Genomic DNA, 26,342 nt, shown 5'->3' on the forward strand with positions numbered 1-26,342 from the left:
AGTATCTTTTCCCACAGTTGCTATTACTGTATTAACCCTCCATTCTATTCCTCCCCACACCCATTTTTTTCTATTCTCTCTCTCCTTTCACCCTGTCTTTCCTCAGAAGTGTAACACCAGTTTTTCTATATCCTCTCCAGCATTTATCATTTTCCTTTTTTTATTTTAGCTACTCTGATTATCATTTTCCTTTTTTTTCATATTAACCAGTCTGATTGATGTGAGGTGGTACATCAAAGTTGTATTAATTTTAATTTCTCTAAACATTTGAGATTTGGGGCATTGTTTCATGTGACTGTAGATAGCTTTGATTTCTTTGCTGAAAACTGCCTCTTCATGTCTTTTAATCATTTATAAATTGGGGAATGATTTGTATTTTTATAAATTTGATTTTGTTTTCTATATATTTGTGAAATTAGGCTTTTAGCAGCGATACTTAGTTCAATTTTTCTCCCCCAGTTTTCTGCATTTTACATTTGGTATTGTTCTCTTTATATTCTTTGGTCATATTCTTCCCCTTTCCATCGATCTAACAAATAAACTATTTCATGAACTCCTAATTTGCCTTCTTTTGAATATTCTTTACTCTCTAGTTTTGGTTACTCATCACTATTAGATCTTCAGAGTTTCTCCATAGCTTTGATCTTTTCATGAGGAATATTTGATTTTTTTGTTTGTTTTTTGGAAGGCAATGGGGTTAAGTGACTAGCCCACAGGCCACACACACACAGCTAGGTAATTTTGAAATTAGATTTGAACTCAGATCCTCCTGACTTCAGGGCCAGTGCTGTATCCACTACGCCACCTAGCTGCCCCCATGAGGAATATTTGTAAGCCATTTAATTAGCCATTTTGTTGAAGGTTCCATTTTTTTTTTATCTGCGGCACTATAGTTTTCCTGAGTAAGTTATTCTAGGCTGTAATATATTTTCTAGTACATATTCCCAATTCCCCATTCCTTTATAATGGTAATGATCCCCACTAGATCCTTTAAGGTATTTAAAAATCTTTTAGACTACTTGTAGCATTTTTTTTTTAATTTGAAAACTCTGGATTTTGATTATAATGTTTCTGGGAGTTTCCATTTTGGGGTTTCTTTCAGGAAGTAGCTGGTGTATTCTATTTCCATTTTGTCCTCTGTTTCTAAGAGATCTGAGCAATTTTCTAATTAAGATTTCTTGAAAGAGGAGGTCTAGATCCATTTTTTTTTATTCCTGTGTTTAAATGGTCTAGTTTTTATTAAAATTTTTTCTACCCAATCTCTTTTCCAGGCCAGTTATTTTTGCTATGAAGAATCTTACTTTTTCTTCTATATTTTGACTTAATTGTAATAAATTTTTTTGCCTCCTAGAATAATTGATTTCTATTTGGTTCATTCTCATTTTCATGGTGTTTGTTTTGTGAGCAAGATTTTACTTCATTTTGTATGTAAGCTTTACTTTTCTCTTAATTCTTGGTACATTTTTGGGAGTCATTCTTTTCTTCTTGAACTTCCTTGTCACCTTAACAGCTTTTTGTGATAGAATTTTTTTCTTTTTTGTTTTGTTTGCTCATTCTTCCAACCTATTTACTGGTTTTTGGACTCAATGTTATGTCTGGGTTTTGTCAGACTTCTGGAAAAAAGGTTTGGATTGATCCTGTTGCTGCTTTCTTGGGGAACTAAATATTGTATTATTCCAGTTTCTTAGGAACAGGCTGGGAAACCTGCAATCTGTCATCATTCAAAGAGGCATCAATTATCGCAAAGTTTTTATTGCATCCCCATCTGATCTGATCTTTGCAAAAACCTAGGTTTGGGTCTCTGCAAGATGACTTTTTGGACCCAGCCCCTGTCAACTAGCTAAAAAGCTCTATTGCTGATACAATATGAAATGTACTATGAACACAGAAACAGCAGTATTGTGGATGATCAGCTGTGAATGACTTAACTTTCTCACTATAAAATGACCCAAGATAATTCTGAAGGCTTATGAAGAATGCTATCCATTCCCACAGAAAGAGCTAAGAGTTTTCAGAGTACAGATTGAAGCATAGTTTTATAAACTTCCTTATTTTTCTTGAAATTTCTTTTTTGGCTGGATGGGAGGGTAGTGTATTTTCTTGTACAATATGATGAAAATGTTTTGTGTGACTACACATTTATAACCCATATCAAATTGTTTGCCTTTTCATTATTGGGGGTGAGTATGGAGGAGGAAGGGAGAGAATTTCAAATACTTTTTTTTCTTTTTGAAGTGAGAACTGGGATATTATTGTGCACAGTAACTGCAGTGTTATAATAATGATCAACTGTGAAAGTCTTAACTACCCTGATCAATAAATATAGTGATCCAAGACAATTACAAAGGACTAATGATTAAAAAAAGTCTACCTCCAGAGAGAGAAATGATGAACTCTGTGTGCAAATTGAAGTATAATTTGCTCCAAAAAACTAAAGTGTCTTGCATACATATTTCAACCCCTACTTCCTTTTTTTTTCATTTGAGTGAAACACATTATTTTAAAAACAAATGTAATAAATTATTTTTACATGTTGGGAAAAATAAATTGCTAAATAAAAATTTTTTAAATTAAATTAATTCTTTTTTAATGAAAAACTATTGGTTCACAGTGGCAAAATTGCAGGCTCTACTTTGATCAGGAATTCCTTTCTTAGATATCCCTCTTTGGAATTAGACTAGGTGCTGGAAATGAGAACTTTATTTACTCTTTCCTTGTGTTCTGAGTCACACTGCTGATTCTGCTGGTTTATAAGTGTTCCCCTTTTTTAGTTCATTGCCTGGGGCCTCCCTACTCTGGAATGCCACTCTCTTTGCAAGTCCTTTACTTAGTTTGCACTAGATCTGTGATCTGGATCTAGGTATTGGATGAGAAAGGTACCAGGTTGCATTTGTCCCCATTCCAATACCTTGTAAGTTTGTATGGTTCTGGGACCTTCACTTGCCCTAGTGCACAGCCTTTCCTTGGACACAAGGTGCTTGAGTTTTATTTACTTCTGACCTGACCAGTTGCCAATGTCTGGAGACCTTTGTTTATGTCTCCCTGTGCTGAGGTAGGATGGACAAATAACTCATTGTGACTTTCTCTGCATTCTTCCATCAAGATTCTTTCTGGTGCATTTTATTTCTTCTTTTTCCTTTTATTTTTGTTCATTCATTCATTTATGACATTCATTTAAATAATTTTTTGGATTCTAAATTCTCTTCCTTCTGTCTCACCCTCCCACTTATTGAGAAAGCAAGCAGTATGATATCAATTATACATGTGAAGTCTTGAGAAACATATTTCCATATCTTTCTGGTGCAGTTTCTTGATTTCTTTGGAGGAATTTTTAGTTGTACTGCTTCCTACCAGTCTGTCATATTTAGCTATACTTCTCTCTTTTTTTTTTTTGACAAGGCAATGGTAGTTAAATGACTTGCCCAAGGTCATACAGCTAGGTAATTATTAAGTGAGGTCCTATTTGAACTCAGGTCCTCCTGAGCCCAGGGCTCTATCCTTTGTGCCATCTTGCTGTTCCCTCAGCTGTGCTTCTCTCTCTTTTGAATTACAAATATTTTATTTATTTTGAGTTTTGCAATTTTTCTACTAATCTTACTTCCCCCACCCCACCCCACAGAAGGCAGTTTGCCAGTCTTTACATTGTTTCCATGGTATACATTGATCCAAATTGAATGTGATGAGAGAGAAATCATAGCCTTAAGAAAGAAACATAAAGTATAAGTGATAGCAAGATCAGAATATAAAACATCAGGGTTTTTTCCCTAAATTAAAGTTAATAATCCTTGTTTTTTGTTCAAACTCCACAGTTCTTTCTCTGGATACAGATGGTATTCTCCATTGCAGACAGCCCCAAATTGTCCCTGATTGTTGCAGTGATGGAATGAGCTAGTCCATCAAGGTTGATCATCACCCCCCATGTTGCTGTTAGGATGTACAATGTTTTTCTGGTTCTGCTCATCACTCAGCTTTAGTTCATGCAAATCCCTCCAGATTTCCTTGAATTGCCATTCCTCCTGGTTTCTAATATAGCAATAGTGTTCCATGATATACATATACCACAGTTTGCTAAGCCATTCCCCAATTGAAGGATATTTACTTGATTTCCAATTCTTTGCCACCACAAACAGGGCTGCTATGAATATTTTTATACAAGTGATATTTTTACCCTGTTTCATCATCTCTTCAGGGTATAAACCCAGTAGTAGTATTGGATTAAAGGGTATGCACATTTTTGTTGCCCCTTGGGAAAAGTTCCAAATTGCTCTCTAGAAAGGTTGGAAGAGTTCACAGCTCCACCAACAATGTATTAGTTTCCCAGATTTTTCATATCCCTTTCAACAATGATCATTGTTCTTTCTGGTCATATTAGTCAGTCTGAGAAGTGTGATGTGGTACTTCAGAGAAGCTTTGATTTGCATTTTATTGCATAAGTAATTTATTTAGAGCAATTTTCCATATGCCTTTGGATCACTTTGATTTCCTCATCTGTAAATTGCCTTATTGACTTTGCTTTTTTTTTTTTTTTAGATTTTGCAAGGCAATAGGGTTAAGTGGCTTACCTAAGGCCACAGAGCTAGGTAATTATTAAGTGTCTGAGGCCGGATTTGAACTCAGGTACTCCTGACTCCAAGGCCAGTGCTCTATCCACTGTGCCACCTAGCTGCCCCTGGCTTTTTTTTTTAAATTTGATTCAGTTCTCTGTATATTTTAGAAATGAGTCCTTTGTCAGAAACATTAGTTGTAAAGATTGTTTGCCAGTTTACTACATTTCTTTTGGTCTTGTTTAGAGTGGTTTTGTCTGTGCAAAAGGTTTTTAATTTAATGTAATCAAAATCATCTAGTTGGTTTTTGGTGATGTTCTCCATCTCTTCATTAGTCACAAACTGCTTCCTTTTCCATAGATCTGACAGGTAAACTACTCCTTGATCTTCTAGTTTGCTTTTAATATTGTTTTTTATGTCTAAGTCCTGTAACCATTTGGATCTTATCTTCCTATAGGGTGTGAGGTGTTGGTCTAATCTAAGTTTCTTCCATACTAACTTCCGATTTTCCCAGCAGTTTTTATTGAAGAAAGAGTTTTTATCCCAATAGTTGGACTGTTTGGATTTAAGCTATGCTTCTCTTAATGCTGTTCATGATTACATTAATTTTTTGACTGCCATATCTCTCTGTTGAGTCATTGAGTTTGTAGTTCATTAACCCCTTCAGATCTTTTTCATACAAACTGCTATCTGATTATACCATCCCAGATTCAGAATAAAAGAAAATGAGATCTAGAAAGGTGAAATGACTAACTTTGCTCAGACACTAAGCTCATTAAGTTAATGGCATAAGTGAGAGTAGAACCATTTACTTGACTCCCAATCTAGGTGTCTTTCTTACTGCACCAAGATTTTTGTGGAATTATCTCTGTACCAGAAGTGATTACCTTGACTAAAATATGGAGGTTTGGAGGAGGAACTGGTTTAGGTTGCAAATAATTATTTGTTTTGGACATATTGCATTTGAGATATTGCTTGAACCAAGATGGTGGCATTTGGCTATTATGGCACTGAGTTGTACGAGAGAGTTTAGGACTGAGTGTGTCTTGTGGAATCATTAATTCATGGGAACTGATGAGAATCACCAAGAGATAATAGAAAAAAAGGAAAGAAGCTTAGGGAAACTTGTGCCCCATACTTGCTGGGCTAGAATATAGGTTTATTAAAAGAATTTGAAGAATATGATCGGATAAGTAGAGAAGATCATGATTAGAAGATGAAAGGCTAATATGAAATGTTGAAAGTTATATGAGACAGTAGAATGAACATTCTAGTAGAATGAGAAAAGATTTTGGATTTAACTGTTTATAGAGCAGTTTTATTAAATTGTTGGGTTGGAAAAGAGGAAATATAGGACATGAGAATAGCAACTTTCTAGGAGTTTGTCTGAAAGGTATAAACAGTTTGAGAATTTGTCTGAGTTAAGTGAAGATTTATTACATAAGAAATTACAAGAATACAAAAATATGGAAAGATCAACTGAAGAAAAAGATAGAATTAGAACTGTATGAATATTGCCTTAAAAGTGTTTTAAGACACAAGGGCAAAAAAATAGGAATAAAGAGCTTTTTATAAAAAAAAGTCTCCTTTTTTAAAACCTCAGCCAGTTTAGGTTTTGTTTTATTTGGGGCTTTCCCCTGGATTTTGTTATTTGTGTTTATTGGGAGTATTGTCTGTAATAATTTCTTGAATTTTTTTCTTAAAAATTTTCTGACTCCAGTAAATATTTGGGGTGTTGTAATAATAATGCTATTTTATATAATTTGGCATATTACATATTTATTATGATAAATTATATTTTATATATTTTGAGGTCTGATCTGTGAGTTATCAAGAGAAAAGTGAAGCACTTAACTCAAAAATCCTATTTTAGTATACTGAATTTTTTTTAACCAGTTAGTCTGATATTGAAAAGATTTGATGGTTTAACTTTGTGCCAATAAATTCTTGAAAAGTCTGGCTTTCCATGAAATTAATTTTTTATAGGAAGTTATGATAACAAAGTTAGCAATTTAAATTCGATTGGTCTTGTTTATTAGAATAAAGTAATAATTACTGTAATGAGATATTACCAGAGACTGTCATCTTCAACCAGTTATAGAATACTGAGAACACACCTTGTATTGAACATTCATGTTGAGATCGTCTACTACTGGTTAATATAAGGTGCTTTTGTCTTTGAAGTCCCACACAATGTGTATGGCACATTATTGCTTTCCTTTTCTCTCGTCATTAGAAGATTGTAAACTTCTTGAGGGAAGTGGTTTTCAACTTTCTTTGGCTTCTCATTCCTACGACAGTGCTTTCTATATAGTAGGGCACCTTAAACTTTTATTGAGTTGAACTGAACCTACATTTTTAGCCTAGGATTACTAGGGAACCCTTAGCTCCTCCTAGTTAATGAGAAATATAGCTTGGGGGGGAGAGAGGGAGGTATTGTAAAAGGAACAAGTTTACTTCATATTATTATTTTAAAGTTGTCTTTTAAAAACCTTACCCTAAATTTAGAGGGAAGAGTAGTCTTCAAGCCAGGGTGACTACACAGCATTTAACTAATTTTAAATTTCTTTATAGACATAGTTGTAAGATGAAATGAGGAGTAATATCAGGTTCTTATGTCAAAGTGCTGGAAATATGGAAAATAGGGAAGACACTTAATGTAATAGAAAGAGCATTGACCTTGAAGTACCAGCAAGGCATTTTGTCCTTTTGAATTTCAGGTTCCTCATATCTATAAATTGAGACTTAATTTTTTTTTTAATTTAAGGCAATGGGGTTAAGAGTGACTTGCCCAGGGTCACACAGCTAGGCAATTATTAAGGGTCTGAGGCTGGATTTGAACTCAGGGTCCGCCTGACTCCAGGGCTGGTGCTCTATCCACTGCACCTAAATTGAGACTTATTTGTGTCTTTTCTGTAAAAGTTGCAGCTGTGTTTGGATGGTCATTTAAGTTATAATTCCAATATAGCTATATTCTTCTAAGTGCTTTTTCTGATTAGACTAGGGAAATGAGTGGTAAGCATGTCTTTATAGTTATTTTTATTCTTCTGACATGTAGGAACTGTATTTCTCCCATTTCAGTTATCTTAAATGCCTTAAAATAAACTCACTTTGACTTCTAAATCACTCTCAAAAATATCTCAAGAAAATTCAGAAGTCAAGAAAAAGAAAGGATATATAGGGGAAGCATGAGACAGAAGGAGTTTCATCCCCTATGAAATGTTGACCAGTTGTTTTTACTTACTCATTCCAAAGACAAGCTATTTTCCTCCTTGACTCAATGAGTTCCAATTGTAATTTCATCAGATAGAGTTATTTTTAGATAAATTGTTATTAGGTTTTATGAAATTAGTTGTTAAAGAATTTCTTCTGCAGTGCTTAAGGAAAATTTTAGTCCAATTCCTGCCAGAATTGTTGTAGATTTTTCAATGAGGAGTTCAGATCAATTAGGTAAATATTTTAGTGTTTTAAGAGAGAAAGGAAAAAGTTCAGTTTTAATGAAAGAACTGTGTTCATGTTTTAAAGAAGCAGCTAGACTCTTCTAAAAAAATTGTTAGCCTCTCCTTACCAATTTAAAAATACCAGTGATTCTCTCAATCCCTCATACAAAAGAAGATAATGAAATATTTCATAAATTACTTTGATGAAGCTGTTAAAACTAAATTTCATTAAATAAAATGTTGAATTGCATAGTAGTATACATTTCAACCAATAATGTTTTTCATGCTTAGAAACTTTACTTTTGGGGCAGCTAGGTGGCGCAGTAAATAGAGCACCAGCCCTGGAGTCAAGAGGACCTGAGTTCAAATGTGGACTCCCAGACACTTACTAATTACCTAAGCTGTGTGACCTTGGGCAAGTCACTTAACCCCATTGCCTTGCAAAAACCTAAAAAAAAGAAACTTTACTTTTGTCATGACTAAAGCAAATTAAGATAAACCTAAAGTCTTTTAACTTTTTTCCCCTACTCATTTGCTATTAACTTTTTTCCCTACTCATTTGCTATTTTAAGGAAATTATGGAAGATAGTAATGTTTTTTAAAATTTGACAAGACAACATCTTAGTAAAACTTCAGAACCTAAAGGAATCAAATAATCTGCAAGCACTTATTAATGCTACTATGTACTTGGCATTGTTCTAGTGACTGGGTAGATTAAAGAAGTAGAAGACATTTTCTCTGCCTTTCAAAGAGTTTTATATACATTATCCCAATACAAATGATACCATGAAATTGGCTATACTTGGACAGGATGAAATATTGTGAATTAACATTTTTGTTCTCAGATACAGAAATTTTGATAACCAAGCTTTCAAGTGAGTGGTCATCACTCCCCTATATTTATTTATTCTTACTAAGTCTTAATAAATTTCTTTTAATTAAACAAAACATCATAATTTTCTTATTAAATGAAATACATAGCACAAGTGTAGAAGAGTTCCCTGGTCTATATATTTGCCATTAGCAGGACAGTTCATAATAAAACCAGTATAATGGTTCAGGATTTTCAGGGAAGTAGATTGCTCACAGCTTTCCTTGGTATCCATTCTAGTTACTCTTTAGTTTTTCTGTCTTTTACCTAAATCCTTTCTGCTGGCTCTCTTTGTTTTGCTCTTAGCAGAAACAACATATCAAACAGTTAAAGAAATAAAAATACCCTTTTTCCCTTTTTTAAAGTAAATTTTTTTTTTAATCCAGTCCCATTCTCCACCTCATCTCCCAAATCATCCCCAACAAGCCTGGATTAGATGCTCCAGTTTTTTCATTTATTGAAATATTAATGTATTTAGAGCAGAAATGTCGTTTTTTAGGGAATCTAGAACAACAGCAAAGCTGAGGTCAAACTGCCATACAGGATGGACACCAAGGAAGCTGTGTTGGGAACAAAAAGAAATCAAAATAAGGTAGATGAAAAGTAGAGAACAAGCACTGACCTGTGGGGACATGGGGAAAAGGGAAAGGGGGAGGAGGGAGGGATATGATTGTAATACAGTTAGAAAATAAAAATTAGGATATTTCTTAAAAAAGAAAACCTAGAAGCATACTAAGAGGTGGTAAGTAGGGTTTTAGTGGTGTCTTCTTCAGAATTTAGAGAAATCACATAAACCAAATTTCCCTTGACTGATTTTTGTAACAAACTCCCTGTAACAAATTTACTTACATCAAGTGAAAAGTGTGTTGGTGGAGGGGCTGGACAATTCTGAGTTATAGTTTCATGTATAACTTATTGTATAAAAGTCACTAGTGAAACATGTTTCAGTAGGGACTAAATACATAGGTAGAAACAACACTTTCTTCCAATTCATGATCATATTTAGGAAGTGTCTTCTTGTTTGGAAGACAGGCTGTGATAAGGAACTCTCCAATTTTAAAGTACTGAATGAACATATTCAACACAACAGATGTTATTTTATCTTCCCTTCCCCTTTTCTATCCATGATAGAATATTATGTTTTTGTTCATAGCAACATGAACCGTGAAGACCGGAATGTGCTTCGTATGAAAGAAAGGGAAAGGCGAAATCAGGAAATTCATCAGGGTGAAGAAGCCTTCCCACCTAACTCTCCTCTCTTTGCTGAACCATACAAAGTTGTGAGTTTACCTAATTTTAAACTTGCATCCAAAATAAAATGTAATGGTTCTGTATTATTATGGTGGTTGTTATTTTTTAACTTGAAAATTTGGTTCATGTTGTCCTTTCTAGTCTGTCACTAACTGATTGAATAAAATCCCTTAATTCCTCTGAAATTGATTTTCCTTATTTGTAAAAATGTTTTAGTTGGGCTCGGTGGTCCCTAATGACCTTTAACACTCTGAATCCTCCAACTTCTGTTCTTGTAATCTTCAGATGCAGTTTTATTTTAATTTGCAATTGCATTTTATTGCTATAATTTTTAATTGCTCATATTAAATGTAGTGTTGAACCAGGGTAATTTTGGCCAAAACAGAACAAAACAGGAAGCCAGTGTTTCCATTGATGTCTATAATGTATTGCTTATTGATACATAAGTTTCAGTAACTTCACCTTAAGTTTCTCTATTTTCTAAACCATTTTCCTAAACTTATTAACAAAATAGCAAATCAAGCAACGTATTACAGGCATCAGTAGAAGCATACAAAATGTAGATCTTGTTCTGAGTAGCTATGCTCTTTAATTTTTTCTACTGAGGTTCTTCTAACAAAATTAAGAATATTTTCTGATATCTGATTTTTAATTTCATACAATGGTTATCAGTACTACCCTGCTAAAATTTGACAAACTTCAAATAAACTTTATCATTGATTTCTTATTGTTCTTTTAATTGGTTCTGGTCTATTTTGTTGACTGATTTCAAATCTATTGAAGTTTATGTACATTTAGTGTATCATGACAGTAGTAATATAAAGATGACACAGATCTATTTTCTTGACCTATAGCAGGTCAGAAAATTTGACACCTAAAAATTCTAAAAATAATATACTTGATGCAGAAATTTTTTTGATAGATTTTTCTAAATTTTCTGAATTTCTTAAAATCTAGGCCCATTGACATAGCCATTTATGTTGCATAAATAAAATTTTAAAAAATGTTATATGTGGGCAAGAGCCAGGGAAGGAAAAGGTAGAAGGAATATAATTTTGATTCAAATTTTTTATTAAAGTACTCAGCTAAAATGAAGAAACCTGAGATAGCAACTTTTTGATAGAATTTAAAGAATTATGCATTTGTTTCTCTCATATGTGGCTGGCAATTATTTTTTAAGCACTCTTAAGTCATTATAGATAAGTGCCGGCCATAATAAGTATTTTTATGGGTTTTTTTGGTGGTGAAATGGTATTAAATTCTGTTTAGACAGTAACCAAAAAAATTTCCTCAAATTTTATGAAACATATTGGGGGATATGTGTGTGTGTGTGTGTATCTTTGGTATATATATGTTTGTACGTATGTATTAGACCAGTCATTTCCCCTTTGTTACTTAATTATATTTTTATGTTACTTGGGTACAATATTGATATATAGTGCATGATAAAATTAAATATAGGGTGATCAGAATTTAGTATTTCAAATTGTCTTCATATTTTTTTCTTAAATTTTCAATTTTAATATTACTATTATTTTTGTGAGTGGAGAGGAAAAATGTTTAATATTTGAATATAAAGTACACAGACTGATTCTACTGAATTTTTAATCATAATTTTAACCATAATTGAAATACTGGAGTACATTACATTCCTAGGGATGTTTTTGTTGGCAGTCAAAAATATGAAAATTGACCAACTGATTAACCTGCAGTTTTGTTGAATTAGGTAAAAATGTTGACTATTAAAGAACATTATTTCATGTTCCTATGGAATGTTTTCTTAAATTAAATTGTCGGATATGAGCATGGACCATTTGATTGACTTAGAGCTTTGATAAGTTAGGGAATATTGATGTTTGATGTTTCTGGCTCCCTGATGTATATTTTTTCTTATTTTGCCAGCAAATTGATTAAAAGAAGGGATCAAACTAGATTGCATTTGGAAAACCTTAAGGTGTTTTTATTGATTTTTTTTTTCCCAAACAGCTTGCTATCACAGAAACCTTCTCTTTAACCACCAAGGTTTTCAGCCCAGCAAAAAGAAATTTCATAACAGTGAAATTAATTTTTATCCTTTTCTGACTTCTCTTAAATTTTTACTTATTAAAGTTTTAGCTTTTAAAATTTTTAGTGATGCAAAATATTTGAATGTAAAAATTCTTAGAAGAGTGAATTTTTCCTTAAGTAATGGAGTTAGGATTTCCTTAGTTTTCAAAGTTTTCAAAATTCTCCTGACTAATTGAAAAATAATCTGAATAATGTGCTTTATTGTAATTTCATGTCATTTTATTCTTTGTGTAGACTAGCAAAGAAGATAAATTATCTAGTCGTATTCAGAGTATGCTTGGAAACTACGATGACTCCTACGAAATGAAGGATTTTATAGGAGACAGATCTCTACAAAAGCTTGTTGCAATTCCTAAACCTACCATACCATCAACAGCAGATGAAAAACCAAACCCAAGTTTCTTTAGTGAACACAGACATGGTAGCTCTCATCAGAGCAGCAAATGGACTCCTGTAGGACCAGCACCTAGCACTTCTTCCCAGTCACAGAAACGGTCTTCAGGTTTACAGAGTGGACACACTAGCCAACGGACCAGTGGAAGTGGCAGTAACAGCAGTAGTAGTGTGGGTCAGAGGCATGACCGTGAATCATACAGTAATAGTGGCAGTAGTGGAAGTAGTCGTAAAAAAAGCCAGCACGGATCAGAACACTCCAAATCTCGTTCTTCCAGTCCTGGAAAACCACCTGCTGTTTCTTCATTAAGCTCTAGTCATTCCAGATCTCATGGGAATGATCACCACAGCAAGGAGCAGCGTACCAAGTCACCACGGGACCCTGATGCAAATTGGGACTCACCTTCTCGTGTTCCTTCATTTTCAAGTGGACAGCACTCCAGCCAGTCTTTTCCACCTTCATTGATGTCAAAGTCAAACTCAATGTTACAGAAACCTACTGCCTACGTAAGGCCCATGGATGGACAGGAGTCCATGGAACCAAAGCTAACCTCTGAGCACTACAGCAGCCAGTCCCACAGCAACAACATGAGTGAGCTGAAGCCTAGTAGCAAAGTACATCTTACCAAACTGAAAATACCTTCCCAACCATTAGATGTAAGTTGATAATTTAATTATAAAAACTTGGATTTAAGATAGATCATAGAAGAACATATTAATAACTGGAAAGAACTTGAGAGGTCATTTTTGTCCATATCCTTCATTCAACAATTAAGGAAAATGGGACCTTGTAGAAAAAGTTTACTTGTTTTGAAACTGCTACTGACCCTAAACTAGCTGTTTGGTTATTTGGCAGCAAGAAGTCTTTCTTGTGCTTTGTGATTGATTCTTTTTGACTTCTATGAAGACTTCAGTTTCTTTCTTGTTTAATTGTGTATAGGAAATAACCTGTCCAGCTAGGAAACTGATGAAGTGGCAACCATGATTCATTAATAACAGATCTTTTCCTCTTTTGGGTTATGTGGATTCATATATTATGGTTTCACCTGATTTATATACCAGATTGTTTTTTCTAGAGATAATTGGTGGGCTCTCACTATGCACTTTGAAGATTTCAAGACATTTCAAATTCAAAGTTGTTTGAAATGTATTGTTTATACAGTAATGACAATTCCAAAAGTTCATCTACTTTGATTTGACTACTTTGTCAAAGGAATGAACTGCATTTTTCCACTTTTAGGAAAAGAAAGTTAGTTTACAGAAATCCAGAGTATCAGAATTAATTAAATTTTGGTTGGAGTCAGTTGTTTATGAAATAATTAAATTGACTAAGATCAAAAGAAATTAAAGACTTCTCCCTCTGTTTATAAGAGGGGGTGGGTTATGAGTAAAGAGGATCTCTTCCCCCATCACCAACATCACCACCACCAAAAAAAAAAGGCTTTGTAACACCCTGTATTGTCAGATTCAGTAGATTGTTGGAGTAACATTTCCCTTTTTGTTGTTGTTGAAAGAGATGATTCTCTTGGTAAAGGGAATGCAGAGGGTGGTATTCAGAACTGAAGGTGTTGTTAAAAGATAGCAGTTTTTTGAAAAAGCCAGCTTGTTCATTAAACAATACTTTAAAAACAAAACTCCAAATCTTAGCAATCTTTTTTTCCTGATTGGTACTTACATTTTTACTGTTATCCAATAGAACAGTGTTTATTGGTTTACTTGCAGTGATTTTAAGAATTTTATAGATTTGGGGTGGCTAGGTGGTGCAGTGGATAGAGCACCGGCCCTGGAGTCAGGAGTACCTGAGTTCAAATGTGGCCTCAGACACTTAATAATTACCTAGCTCTGTGGCCTTGGGCAAGCCACTTAACCCTTGAAAAAACTTAAAAAAAAATTTTTTTATAGATTTAAAATTATTTTGCTTTTATAAATCCATATTTCTTGTTTAGTCATGAATTTTCCCCAAAATCATAGAATTAAAAGATAACTTCTTCCATTCTGTAGGTTTCTGTTTATTTTTTTTTTAATGCTGTACCTTTTTATATTAAGGTCAAATTTCTTTTTGGAGCTTATTTTCTTTATGTTGTGTGTGGTGGTAAGCCTTATGTTATCCATAAAAAGTATTTTCACTAAGATAATAATGATAAATAGTATTTTGCTAGAATGTACTTTTGCTTTGTTACTTTCCTCACTTGTTTATTATGATTTAATATCTTGAGTTGAAAATCATCAGCTATCTTATTTTCTTTTTTAGGCATCTGCATCTGGTGATGTAAGCTGTGTGGATGAAATTCTTAAAGTAAGTTATCTGGTTGTTTTAGCTTATGAAAATTGTTTTTATGTTTGACCAATTCAGTCAAAATAATAGATTTTTGCCAAGAGTTGACATTTTTGTTCTCTATCAAATAGTTTAATTGTACTCTAACAGAAACCTCCAAATTGACAGTTAACTTTGAGAGCAGAAATAAGCACAAATTATCCTTACCAGGCATAGCAAACAATGTTTTTTGAGGTATAGATATTGTCTTAATAAAGATTGCTAATTACTTAGATTGAGAATAGCATTAGAATCTAAGATAAATTCATGACCAGGAATTATATTTCTCGGTTGTGGGTACTAGAAAAAGAATAGAATTATTATCTAATTTCTCTCATGAATTGGCAAGTAAAGTCTTTCTTAATTAGCCTACAGTGATTTTTTTGGGGGAGGACTTTTTGCCTATACTTCTCATAAGACATTAAACTTATAAATAGATATTATTCTTTAAAATCTTCGTTTGTTTTGCCTCTTTAATTAGATATGAGAGTATGAGTTTTGTTATTCATCTTTATAATATTTTTTTGCACACTGTAAAGACTTAGATATTTGTTGGTTAATTAGATGCATTTTCTAATTTGGGTGCATGCATGTATATACAGTTACATTATGGCAAATAAAAATATACTTTTGGGATGGTTAGCTTTTTCATATTTGATTTTAAACTTAATTCATTTCAGGAGATGACCCATTCATGGCCGCCTCCCTTAACTGCAATTCACACACCATGCAAAACAGAACCTTCTAAATTTCCTTTTCCAACTAAAGTGAGTAAAGAAAGTTACTTTCATACTATAAACTCTAAACGACTTCAGTAAATAAATGCTTAAATTGTAGCATTCAGTTCCCAAAGTGAGTTTTGGACTCATAAGTTATCTTTAATGACTGTACTGCATATTTAGTATTACCTGTCTTTTTCTTTCTTTCCACCTTGACAGTGATTGCTTCTTATAGAACAAATTTTCCATTTCTTTTTCTGTCTTCTTCAGTTTAGTATGAAGGATTTATAGCCAATTTTTATGTGTTCCAATTTTTAGCTCTCTATTGAAATAGAAAGCTCTAAAATTATCTTTATTAAATAAAATACTATTATATTATTGCTAACATTACTTTATATAACCCAGGTACTTTTCTTTAGATATCTGTTTATTCTCCTGATAATTTAAAGTTTGGGAGCACTTCAAAGCATCAGAAATAAAATATTATGTCAGATTCCATACAACATATTAGCTTTTTCCTGAAATGTATCTTGACTTTTCATGTTCATTAGTTTGACTGAGCACAGACTATACAGGGAAAGATTTTAAGTTAGAGTAGGATATTAGATTGGAGCCAGGCCTTGAACAGGACCTTTTATGCCAAGCTGAGGAGTTTGTATTTTATCCTAGTGACAGGAGGAAACTAGAGCTACTGAAAGTTTTTGAGCAGGAGAGTAACATAAATCCAAACAGTGTTCAAGATTATTTTGCCAGCTATACTTGGAAATAGGTCAACCAATGGGTAGTAGAGAGAAAGGGAACAAACATCTATCTTTCTTATCTATCTGTCTCTCTGTCCCTCTATCTGTTGTGGTTTTATCTAATTACTTGTAAAGCTAGTTTTCAACATTCATTTTTTGCAAGATCTTGATTTCTACTTTCCTCCCCCCCCCCCCCCCGACAGTATTTTCATATTGGTTATGTTGTGAAAGAAGAACTAGAATGAAAGGGGGGGGAAACCATGAAAAAAAAGGGGAAAAAAAACCACAAAACACATTTTTAAAAGTGAAAATAGTATGTTTTGATCTGCTTTCAGACTAGTTTTTTTTTCTGATTATAAATGGCATATTCCATCACAAATCTTGTAGAATTGTCTTTACTCATTGAATTGCAGAGAGAAGCTACACCCCACTATATTGCTGTTTGCTGTTGTGCTCACAATGTTGATCATCCCACAGTGTTGCTGTTAGTCTGTATGATGTTCTCCTGTTGTGCTCACTTTATTTAGCATCAGTTCATGCAAATCTTTCCAGGTTTTTCTGAAATCCACCTGGCTCATTATTTCTTATAGGACAGTAATTTTCCATAACATCCATATACCACAACTTGTTTAGCCATTCTCCAATTGTTGGGCATCTCTTCAATTTCAGTTCTTTGCCTCTACAAAAAGAGCTTCAAATATTTTTTGTTCATGTGGATCTTTTTCCCTTTCTTATGCTCTCTTTGGGATATAGACCTAGTAGTAGTATTGCTGAATCTAAGGGAATGCACAGTTATATTGCCCTTTGGGTTTAATTATAAATTGTTCTTCAGAATGAATGCATCCTAGTTCACCACTCCACCAACAATGCATCTACTTTTCCAACATTGTCCATTTTCTATTTTGTTTTTATTAACTAATTTGATAAGTGTGAGGTGGTATCTCAAGGTTGTTTCAGTTTGCATTTCTCTAATCAATAATGATTTAGAGCATCTTTTCCAATATGACTATAGATTGCTTTAGTTTTCATCTGAAAATTGCCTCTTTATATCCTTTGACCATTTATCAATTGAGGAATGACTAGTATTATTATAAATTTGACTCAGATCTCTCTCTCTCTTTATAAGAAATGAGTCCTTTATCAGAAATGCTAGTAGTTAAAATTAGAAAAAATGTTTAAGTCCCATTATGTGCCAAGTTCTACACTTAACCACTTTGTAAATATTATCTCATTTGAGCCTCACAATAACTCATACTATTATGATCCCCAGTTTACAGTTGAAACTAAAGATGACCTTCCTAAGGTCACACAGTAATTTTTGTAGATCAAAATTGTAAGAGGCTGTTACTTTTTTGGTAGTGAAGGTGACATATGACAATACTTGGAAGAATTTTTTAAGGTGGGAGAGAAAGGTAAAAAGAACACAGGAGGAGACATGAATGGGGAGAGGAAAATAATCAGGGCAGCAAGTTCTTATAGAGATGGGCCCCTTTTCAGAATAATATTTTTAAATTCAAAAAACAATGCATAGACCTGCTGCACAGATAATTAAATTAGTGAAAATAAAGGTGCAGGGGCAGCTGGGTGGCACAGTGGATAGAGCACCAGCCCTGGCATCAAGAGTACCTGAGTTCAAATCTGGCCTCAGACACTTAATAATTACCTAGCTGTGTGGCCTTGGGCAAGCCACTTAACCCCATTTGCCTTAAAACTGAAAAAAAAAAAAGTAATTTTTTTCTCCTTATCCTAATCAACCACTTCTCTTTCCTCTTCACCCCCTGCCCAAAATCTGGAATCTCTAAGCCCCAAGTTCAAGAAGGGGCATAAAGACTTCATAAATAGGGAAAAGTAAAAATTTTTTTGGGGGGGGGGAAGGGGAAGTGAGACAGTTGGGAGTGAATTGACTTGTCACTTGCCCAAGATTACAGCTTGTGAGTGTAAAGTGTCTGAGACAGAGTTTGATCTTAGTTCCTACTAACACTAGGGCAGTGCTTTCACTGTACCCACTTAGCTGCCCCTTAGAAATCTTAATTACACTATACATCACCTTATACACTGTAAACCAATGTTGATTGATAATGGAAATTAAGAGCAGGACCAGTTTTTGTTTTTTACCATTTTTGTATTCATGGTACAGTTCCTGGATCTTAGTAGTTGCTTAATGAATGCTAATGTATGTCTACAGAGTAAAGAATTTTTTGATACAAACAGAACCAGAAAAACTACATGCATGAGATCTCCAACTGAAAGAGTAAAAACAAATTGAAAATAAATACCATGTGATTGTAATGACCAAGCTTGTCCCTAGAGAAGAGAAATAAGAATGTGTTTCATTTTTGTATTTACAGAGGTGAGGCAATAAGAGTTGGGAAACACTGCATATACTAGTACCTTGGTATGTTGGTTAGTTTCACCACATTCCCCTTTTCTCTTTTAAGGGATAGGTTTCTGAAGGGTGGAGGGAGGAATATGTTAGGATAAAAAAGATGATATGAAAACAAAAGTCAGTGAAATTTTTAAGAAACCTTTGCTAAATGGGAGAAAAGGTTTTTTAAAATTATATTACAGTTAATGAAGGCAATAATATAACATGTTAGACATGCAGATAAAGTAGTCCTCAGTGGCAAATTTGTATCTTTGTACAGTTATATTAATGAAAGAGAACAATAATGATTAAAAAATTTGACTAAAAGAGAAAATTAATAAAAACCCAAAAACCATAAAAGGGAATTTAAAATTTAAGTGAACAGATTTGAAATAAAAGTATAATAAAATTGATTAAATTAATAAAAGAGAAAAATAAGATGTAAAAATTAATAACAAAAAAAATTAGAGTAATTGGAGAATATCTAAAATTATAAATTATAACTGAAAAATCTGAAGTAATATCTACAGAAATATAAACTAAATCAAAATTTAAAAACATTGACAGTCTAGGGAAATTAGCACTGTTTTAAAGATTCTTTCTTCAGATCCTTACTCTTATACTTTATTATTTGAGTATGACAAATCACTTAACTTTTCTAGACCTTGACTTTGTTATCTATAAAATAAAGGGATTAAATTCTAGATGACCTCAAGGTCCTTTCCAAGACAAATGCAGCAAACAAACATGAATTAATATGCATTACTGAAGAAAATACTCGAATCACTAGTATATTGAATTTATTAGTGAATTCTATCAAACATTTAAGTAACAAAAATTAGTGTCAAAATCTGTATTCAAAAATAGAAAAAAGCAGGACTGTGATCTTGATACTCAAACCAGAAGATAGAGAAAAACTTTTCATTAATATTTTTTTTAGGTTTTTTTTTTGCAAGGTAAATGGGGTTAAGTGGCTTGCCCAGGGCCACACATCTAGGTAATTATTAAGTGTCTGAGACCAGATTTGAACCAGGTACTCCTGACTCCAGGGCCAGTGCTTTATCCACTTTGCCACTTAGCCACCCCACTCTTCATTAATATTACTAATAAATATTGCTGTAAATGTTATTAAACAGTATTGGTAGATTTTTATCAATCTATCCCAAAAGTTATTTTTTTATGATTAGTTGGATTAGTTTACTAGAAGTGTGTGGATAGGGGGCGGCTAGGTGGGAGAGTGAATAGAGCACCGGCCCTGGAGCCAGGAGTACCTGGGTTCATATGAAACATTATTCCAAATTACTAAAAGTAAAATGCAAATGAAAACAACTGTCAGAAGTCCCAACTCTTACCCAGAAAACTGGTCAAAACAATATGCTTCCACAGTTAACAGTTCTTTTGAGCTGTATTTGTTTATTTCCATTGATCCCTTATGCAGTGGATGTCAAACCTTTATTAAACTTAATTGATGGGGCAACTAGGTGGCACAGTGGATAGAGCACCGGCCATGGAGTCAGAGGACCTGAATTCAAATGTGACTTCAGACACTTAATAATTACCTAGCTGTGTAATCTTGGGCAAATCACTTAACCTCATTGCCTTGCAAAAACTAAAAAAGCAACCAAAAATCCCCCTTAAATGATGAAAAGATATAGTTTTCTAATTCACACTTTCCTGTCTTAGCTTTGTTGCATTGATTTTTGTTTGTGCAAAAGCTTTTTTATTTCATGTAATCAAAGCTTTTTCCTGTCAACCTGTCAATATCATGCTAGAAATGTACACAAACAGCAGTTGTTATTATATATATATATATATATATATATATATATTTATTATATTTTTCTGGTTATTTTGCATATTGCAAATTTGTTGGAGCATTTTATCTGCTTTGTGCAATGCATTTTAATTGATTACTATATTTAAGTGGCAATACTTAATATCCTTTTGTTTATTTTTAGAATTTATTAGGTTATAGGTAAATTTATACTTATACATATTTGTCATTTGAGTTAATGAATTAGCCTTAGATTAGGATGCTATCTGGTACTTTCTGTTGCTGCCTTTCTATTCTTTAACTGTGTCCCTTCATCCCCCAAATAATATTATATGGAGCTGGGTTTACGGAACTACAGGGATGTGGAGGAGACCCTTGACACTATAAGACATGGAGATTTGATGACAAGGAAGCTTATGAAGAGTGATGCAAAATATCATGGAATATCTTTGTTGGTGATATATTTCCATAAGTTTAGCAAATTGGTTCTGTAATTGTTTTAGCCAATATTCTTTGCCTTTAATTATGATTTTAATTAGAGAAAGATGTTTAAAACTTTAATAAGTTATGAAAACTTATTATAATAAGAGTTATGAAAACATTTTTTTCATTGAGGGGAATGAGTTAAGACAGGGACAACATTGTAATATGGAATATTAGTGACCGACTGATAAAGGAAAACCCCACTTAAATGATTCAGGGGGTTGCGATTTGGCATAGGGAAAGTCCAGTCAATTGCATTGACTAATTATCTGTAATAGATGGAGCAACAGAAATTAAATTATAAGCATTAACTTTTTTACATTGTTATCTAACTATGAAAAACTTAATAGTACTCTTAAATAAATTAACTGGAACTAAGTGGTTTGATTTGAAGTCTACTTCTCAAATGAATATTTCAGCTTTCTTTAGAGATAATTATGTTGTAACTTTTCCCCCTATTTTTAGGAATCTCAGTCAAATTTTGGCTCTGGAGAACAAAGTGAGTATTTCTGTTACTTTGATTCTTTAAATTAAACAAAGTTTTATTTTGTGCAAAATATTGTGCTAGGAGTTAGTGACAGACACATAAAAGAAAAAAATAAGACCTGGACCTTCCCCCTAATAATCTTTTAATTTTGTAAGAGTGATAGACATATGCAGAAAAGTATAATACAAGTTAAATTACAAGGGAATTTCAGAATGATGTGAGAGATATGACTTAGGGATGGTATGACTTCATTCTAGAACGTTTCTTCTTGAATAAGTTGTATGGTTCCCTTTGTCAAACCAAATACCCCTTAAGATATGCCTCTGTTTTATGCTTTTAAGATATGCCAGCTTTTGGTGAAAATGAGTTACTTTATATTAAATGATTTGGAATACTTATTTTTACATATAAAGCTAAGTTTATTTATAAGCCAGATAAATATATATTCATCATATTAAAATAAGTTTCTGACCCATAAATTGAAAAATGAAGGTTTTCCAAGTTATGGTTAACAGAAAATACATAAATTAATTTTGTGTATCTAATCATCTTTTCCTAACCTTGAAAAACAACATAATAGTTGTTGATGAAAAACTCTTTAAAGGTTTTAGTGCCCTCCTTCCCCCTTCCATCCAGCTTTTTTCTCTGTCTTTTCCCATATTTGCCCAAGTTTCAAAACTGTTTATCAGGATTCCAAATTACATTAGCAGTTACCACTACCAACTTTATAGACTTTTATCTATGCTTATGGAAAAAGATTTATCCACACCTAGACCAAGTGAAACATGGTACCTTAAAAACTGTTGCATGGTGATGGCATTTGTTGTACAGAAATAGGTAAAAATATACAATTGAGGGTACCATGAATAAGTGAAGATTTTGGATCATAAAATTTTAGAGCTAGAAGAAATCTTGATAATCTAGTTTGGTCCATCTCATTTTACAAATGAGAAAACTGAAACCCAAAGTGATAAAGTGACTGGTTCATAGTCACAGAACTAGTAAGTAGAAGAACAGGGTCTTGAACCTGTGTTCTCTGATTTTCAGTTTAGTGAACTCCCTAAATTGAACTGCCTTCCAAGTCCTGATCTTTTCATTTGGAATTGACCTTCACAAGAACAAAATACTGGATTATGTAATTGACCAGATTTTGCCTAAATCCATTCTTTTGTGGCCTGACATAAGACCATGAGCAGTAATCATTCCATTAAGTTCAGCCATTGATTAATTTGGGATTTGTAATTTGGGGGATGAAAATGGATAACTATAATACACTGATTCAGGCTTAATTCTTGTCTTCTTCAGTAGTCATTTCAGGCATTCCTGTTAAAATTGCTAAGTTTATCTATAATTTAAATTTATAGTTAAGCATTCTTTTTTTTTGATATTTAATGTTATGAAATGACTGTCAGTCAAAAGGGATTTTCCTCTGTTGCTGTTGATATTCTGTAATGTAGCAATAGAGAAGTTAATAATTTCTCATAAGAAAACTGAGGTTGTCTCAAGTCAGCTTCACTAATAACTAAATCCTCTAGTTATTCTCATTAAATGTTACTACAGTTTGACTGTTTCTCAAACTGTCAGTTACTCACTTGAGCAATCTCTTTTTCTAGAAAGATACAATCCTTCAACTAAAACTTCAAATGGGCATCAGTCCAAATCGTAAGTTAATTATTTTTAATTTTTAAGGTTCCTTTGCTTTGATCTTGTTTGTATAGTTTGGGAATTTGGGACAACATTTAGAAAAATCATCCTTTTTAGGTTTGGAATTATTTTTCTTGATTTTATTTGTGAATGTATAGTAAGTATTAAATTAAAATGTCCTTTAAAAGTGGGATCAATGCTTATAAGACCAACTTATAAGGTCAGCTGATAGTGTTGCAGTATCAATGATTATACTATTCTTAAGTTTCTGTGATATATTTGGTAGGCAATGTGGGGTAATAGGGAGAGAGACAGAGAAGGAAAAAAGAGGGTGGGTGGGGGCATGGTACTATTTTAATAGATAAGCCCTTAAATTCCTTTGAAATTACTAATTTAACAAGTATGTATCTAGTAGTCCTGAGTCAATGGCCTTTTAGTTTGGAGAGTAGAAATTTTGTACCAATGATGTCAATTACATGGATTTGATATCATTTTGGTTCATTTAACTTTCTTATATTCTGTGGCCACACATTCCATTCCAAATCTCAGCCTAAAAATGTGTTCCATTGATCGTTTGTTGAACTTAATAAAACAGGATGTATAAATTATTGTAGTTAATCATTGAAGCTGAAGAATAGCTCAAATCACACTTATGTTGATCATAGGTTCTATTAAATCATCTTCATGGACAGCTTTTAGTTCTATCATACACACAACACTTTGACATATGTATTAAGGATATAAAAACAGCAAGATTCTTAGGAGTCTAGTTGAGGGAATATTATACATTTGTTATACATGCATGGAAAAAATAGAGCCCGAATATAATTATATAACATGCTCTATGCCAAATGTATAAGGAATAAGGAGGTCAGGAAATTTTCTTAAAGCTGTCTTTAAACTCAGAACATAAAGAGTACTAAAAAGAAAGTCATTTTATTTGTTCTACCCAAAGAATATTTCTCTTTTTTGTGCTTAGTACTAGCCATCAGGGAAGTACTTTTTTTTGATTATCAACTACATTTATTATTTAAAATTTTATTTATTTCTTTTGAGTTTTGCAATTTTTCCCCTAATCTCACTTCCCTCCCCCCCACCCTTCACAGGAGGCAGTCTGTTGGTCTTTACATTGTTTCCATGGTATACATTGATCTAAGTTGAATGTGATGAGAGAGAAATCATATCCTTAAAGAAAAATAAAGTACAAGAGGTAGCAAAATTACATAGTAAGATAACGTTTTTTTTTTAAATCAAAGGTAATAGTCTTTGGTCTTTGATCAAACTCCACAACTTGGATACAGATGGTATTCTCCATTGCAGATACCCCAAAATTGTGCCTGATTGTTGCACTGATGGAATGAGCAAGTCCATTAAGGTTGATCATTACCCCCACATTGCTGTTAGGGTGTACAGTGTTCTTCTGGTTCTGCTCATTTCACTCAGCATCAGTTCATGCAAATCCTTCCAGGCTTCCCTGAATTCCCATCCTTCCTGGTTTCTAATAGAACAGTAGTGTTCCATCACATACATATTCCACAGTTTATTAAGTCATTCTCCAATTGATGTCCATTCACTCAATTTCCATTTCTTTGCCACCACAAACAAGGCTGCTCTAAGTGATGTTTTTACCCTTTTTCATAATCTCTTCAGAGTATAGACCCAGTACTGGTATTGTTGGATCAAAGGTTATACACATTTTTGTTGCCCTTTGGGCATAATTCCAAATTCTCTCCAGAAAGGTTGGATAAGTTCATAGCAGGGAAGTACTTTTTTTAGTTGGCATGATGAGTAGACTGAACTGAGATCAAGTTTAACAATGCAGGTGTGTTGGTTAGTATGAATAATAATAATAAAAGAATTTTTTTTCCATTAACTGGATATTGAAATATGATCTAAGGAGTAGAAAACATTACAAAATGAGGATTTTGGTAGCTTAAGTCTTCAATTCAGTAAACATTTATTGAGGAAGTATGCTTAAGTCATACATAATATGTAAAGTGTGGGGGAGCGGTTACAAATGGAGAGTAAAGGCCTTTACTTAGAAGTGAAGGAAGAAGAGCATTCCGCATGTGTTGAACAGGTCACGTAAAGACATGGAGGTGTGAGATGCAATATTGTTCATCAAGCACTCCAACTATATGTTATTTTGGAATATAAAATATACAACTGGGGATAATGGGAAATCAGTTTGAAAGGTGGACTTACAGCTATATTGTAAAGGTCTTTAAATACCAAAGACGAAATTATATTTTAAGAAATATTTATGGTTTTCATGTGTACAACATGGTCAGACCTATGCTTTAGAAATATCACTTTGGTTATTGTGAGGGGACAAACTGAAAAGGGGGGATATCCAGTGGCTACTTGATAATTTGACTTCCCTTAGACTTTAAATGTTTAAAGTGTTAATGGGTTTTTAACAGTTGCCTTTTTTTTTTCATTTTCACCCTTGTATAAGAAAGTGCTTATATTTTATTACTTGTCATGGCCAGCCCACTGTTTTCTATTTTTAGGTAAGCTGTGATGGGCCTTGAACAGCAGAAATATTACTTTGAGAGCATACAATCAACAGTGACAGAATAGGGAGAGGGGGCAGGTTGAAGGTGCTATGAATTGTGTGGGTTTATTAGATAGTTGACAAATATTAATTTAAACCATATTATTCTAAACTTTAGATCTTTGACAAATAACCCACCATATCCATTTTTTGACATTCTTACTGTAAATGAAGTCAGAAAATATAAAAATGTTGCATCTAAATAGAAGAATGACTCACAGGTTCTTGAAATGGCATTCTTTACGACCAAAAAAAACACCTTGTCATATATCAAGAAATCATTAAATCAAAATTTCCTAGATATATTAGAATGAGGGCAATGTGAAAATCAAATCTACTGTTCACTTTCTGAAAGAAACCTCGGAATGAAAATTTCCAAGAATTATTTCCAAAACCCAGACCTATCAAACAATATTTTTAAAAAAAGTATCCAGAAGAAGGAATTTATTAAGGAACCACAATCAGTATCACTCAAAATTTATCAGCTGTCACTTTAATGGAGTAGAGAACATGGAATTGGATATTCTGAAAGTCAAGGTCTACAACCAAGAATGACTTACCAGAAAAATTTAGTTATTTTACAAAGAAAAAAGAAGAAACCCTTTATGAAATAGAGAATTTTTCAAATATTTCTGGGGGGGGGAGTGAAAAGGAAGTTGGAAGTATAAATATTGAAGCCAGGAGAAAAATAAA

The 26,342-nt window shown here is 33.1% G+C and overlaps 1 protein-coding gene across 1 annotated transcript in view; it reads left to right on the forward strand.

Annotated features, from left to right (window-relative positions):
- Positions 1-9,105: 9,105 nt before the first annotated feature.
- LOC141506444 (AF4/FMR2 family member 4-like) overlaps positions 9,106-26,342 on the forward strand; it is a 48,630-nt gene continuing 31,393 nt past the window's right edge. Inside the window, 7 exon segments of the mRNA XM_074213245.1 lie at positions 9,106-9,447; positions 10,009-10,135; positions 12,408-13,223; positions 14,818-14,862; positions 15,561-15,647; positions 21,427-21,460; positions 23,062-23,110. Of these exon segments, the coding sequence (XP_074069346.1) occupies positions 9,341-9,447; positions 10,009-10,135; positions 12,408-13,223; positions 14,818-14,862; positions 15,561-15,647; positions 21,427-21,460; positions 23,062-23,110 (1,265 nt within the window). The 5' untranslated portion in view covers positions 9,106-9,340.

This window comes from Macrotis lagotis, chromosome 1 (genome assembly GCF_037893015.1).
Source record: "Macrotis lagotis isolate mMagLag1 chromosome 1, bilby.v1.9.chrom.fasta, whole genome shotgun sequence".
Classification (NCBI taxonomy): domain Eukaryota; kingdom Metazoa; phylum Chordata; class Mammalia; order Peramelemorphia; family Peramelidae; genus Macrotis; species Macrotis lagotis.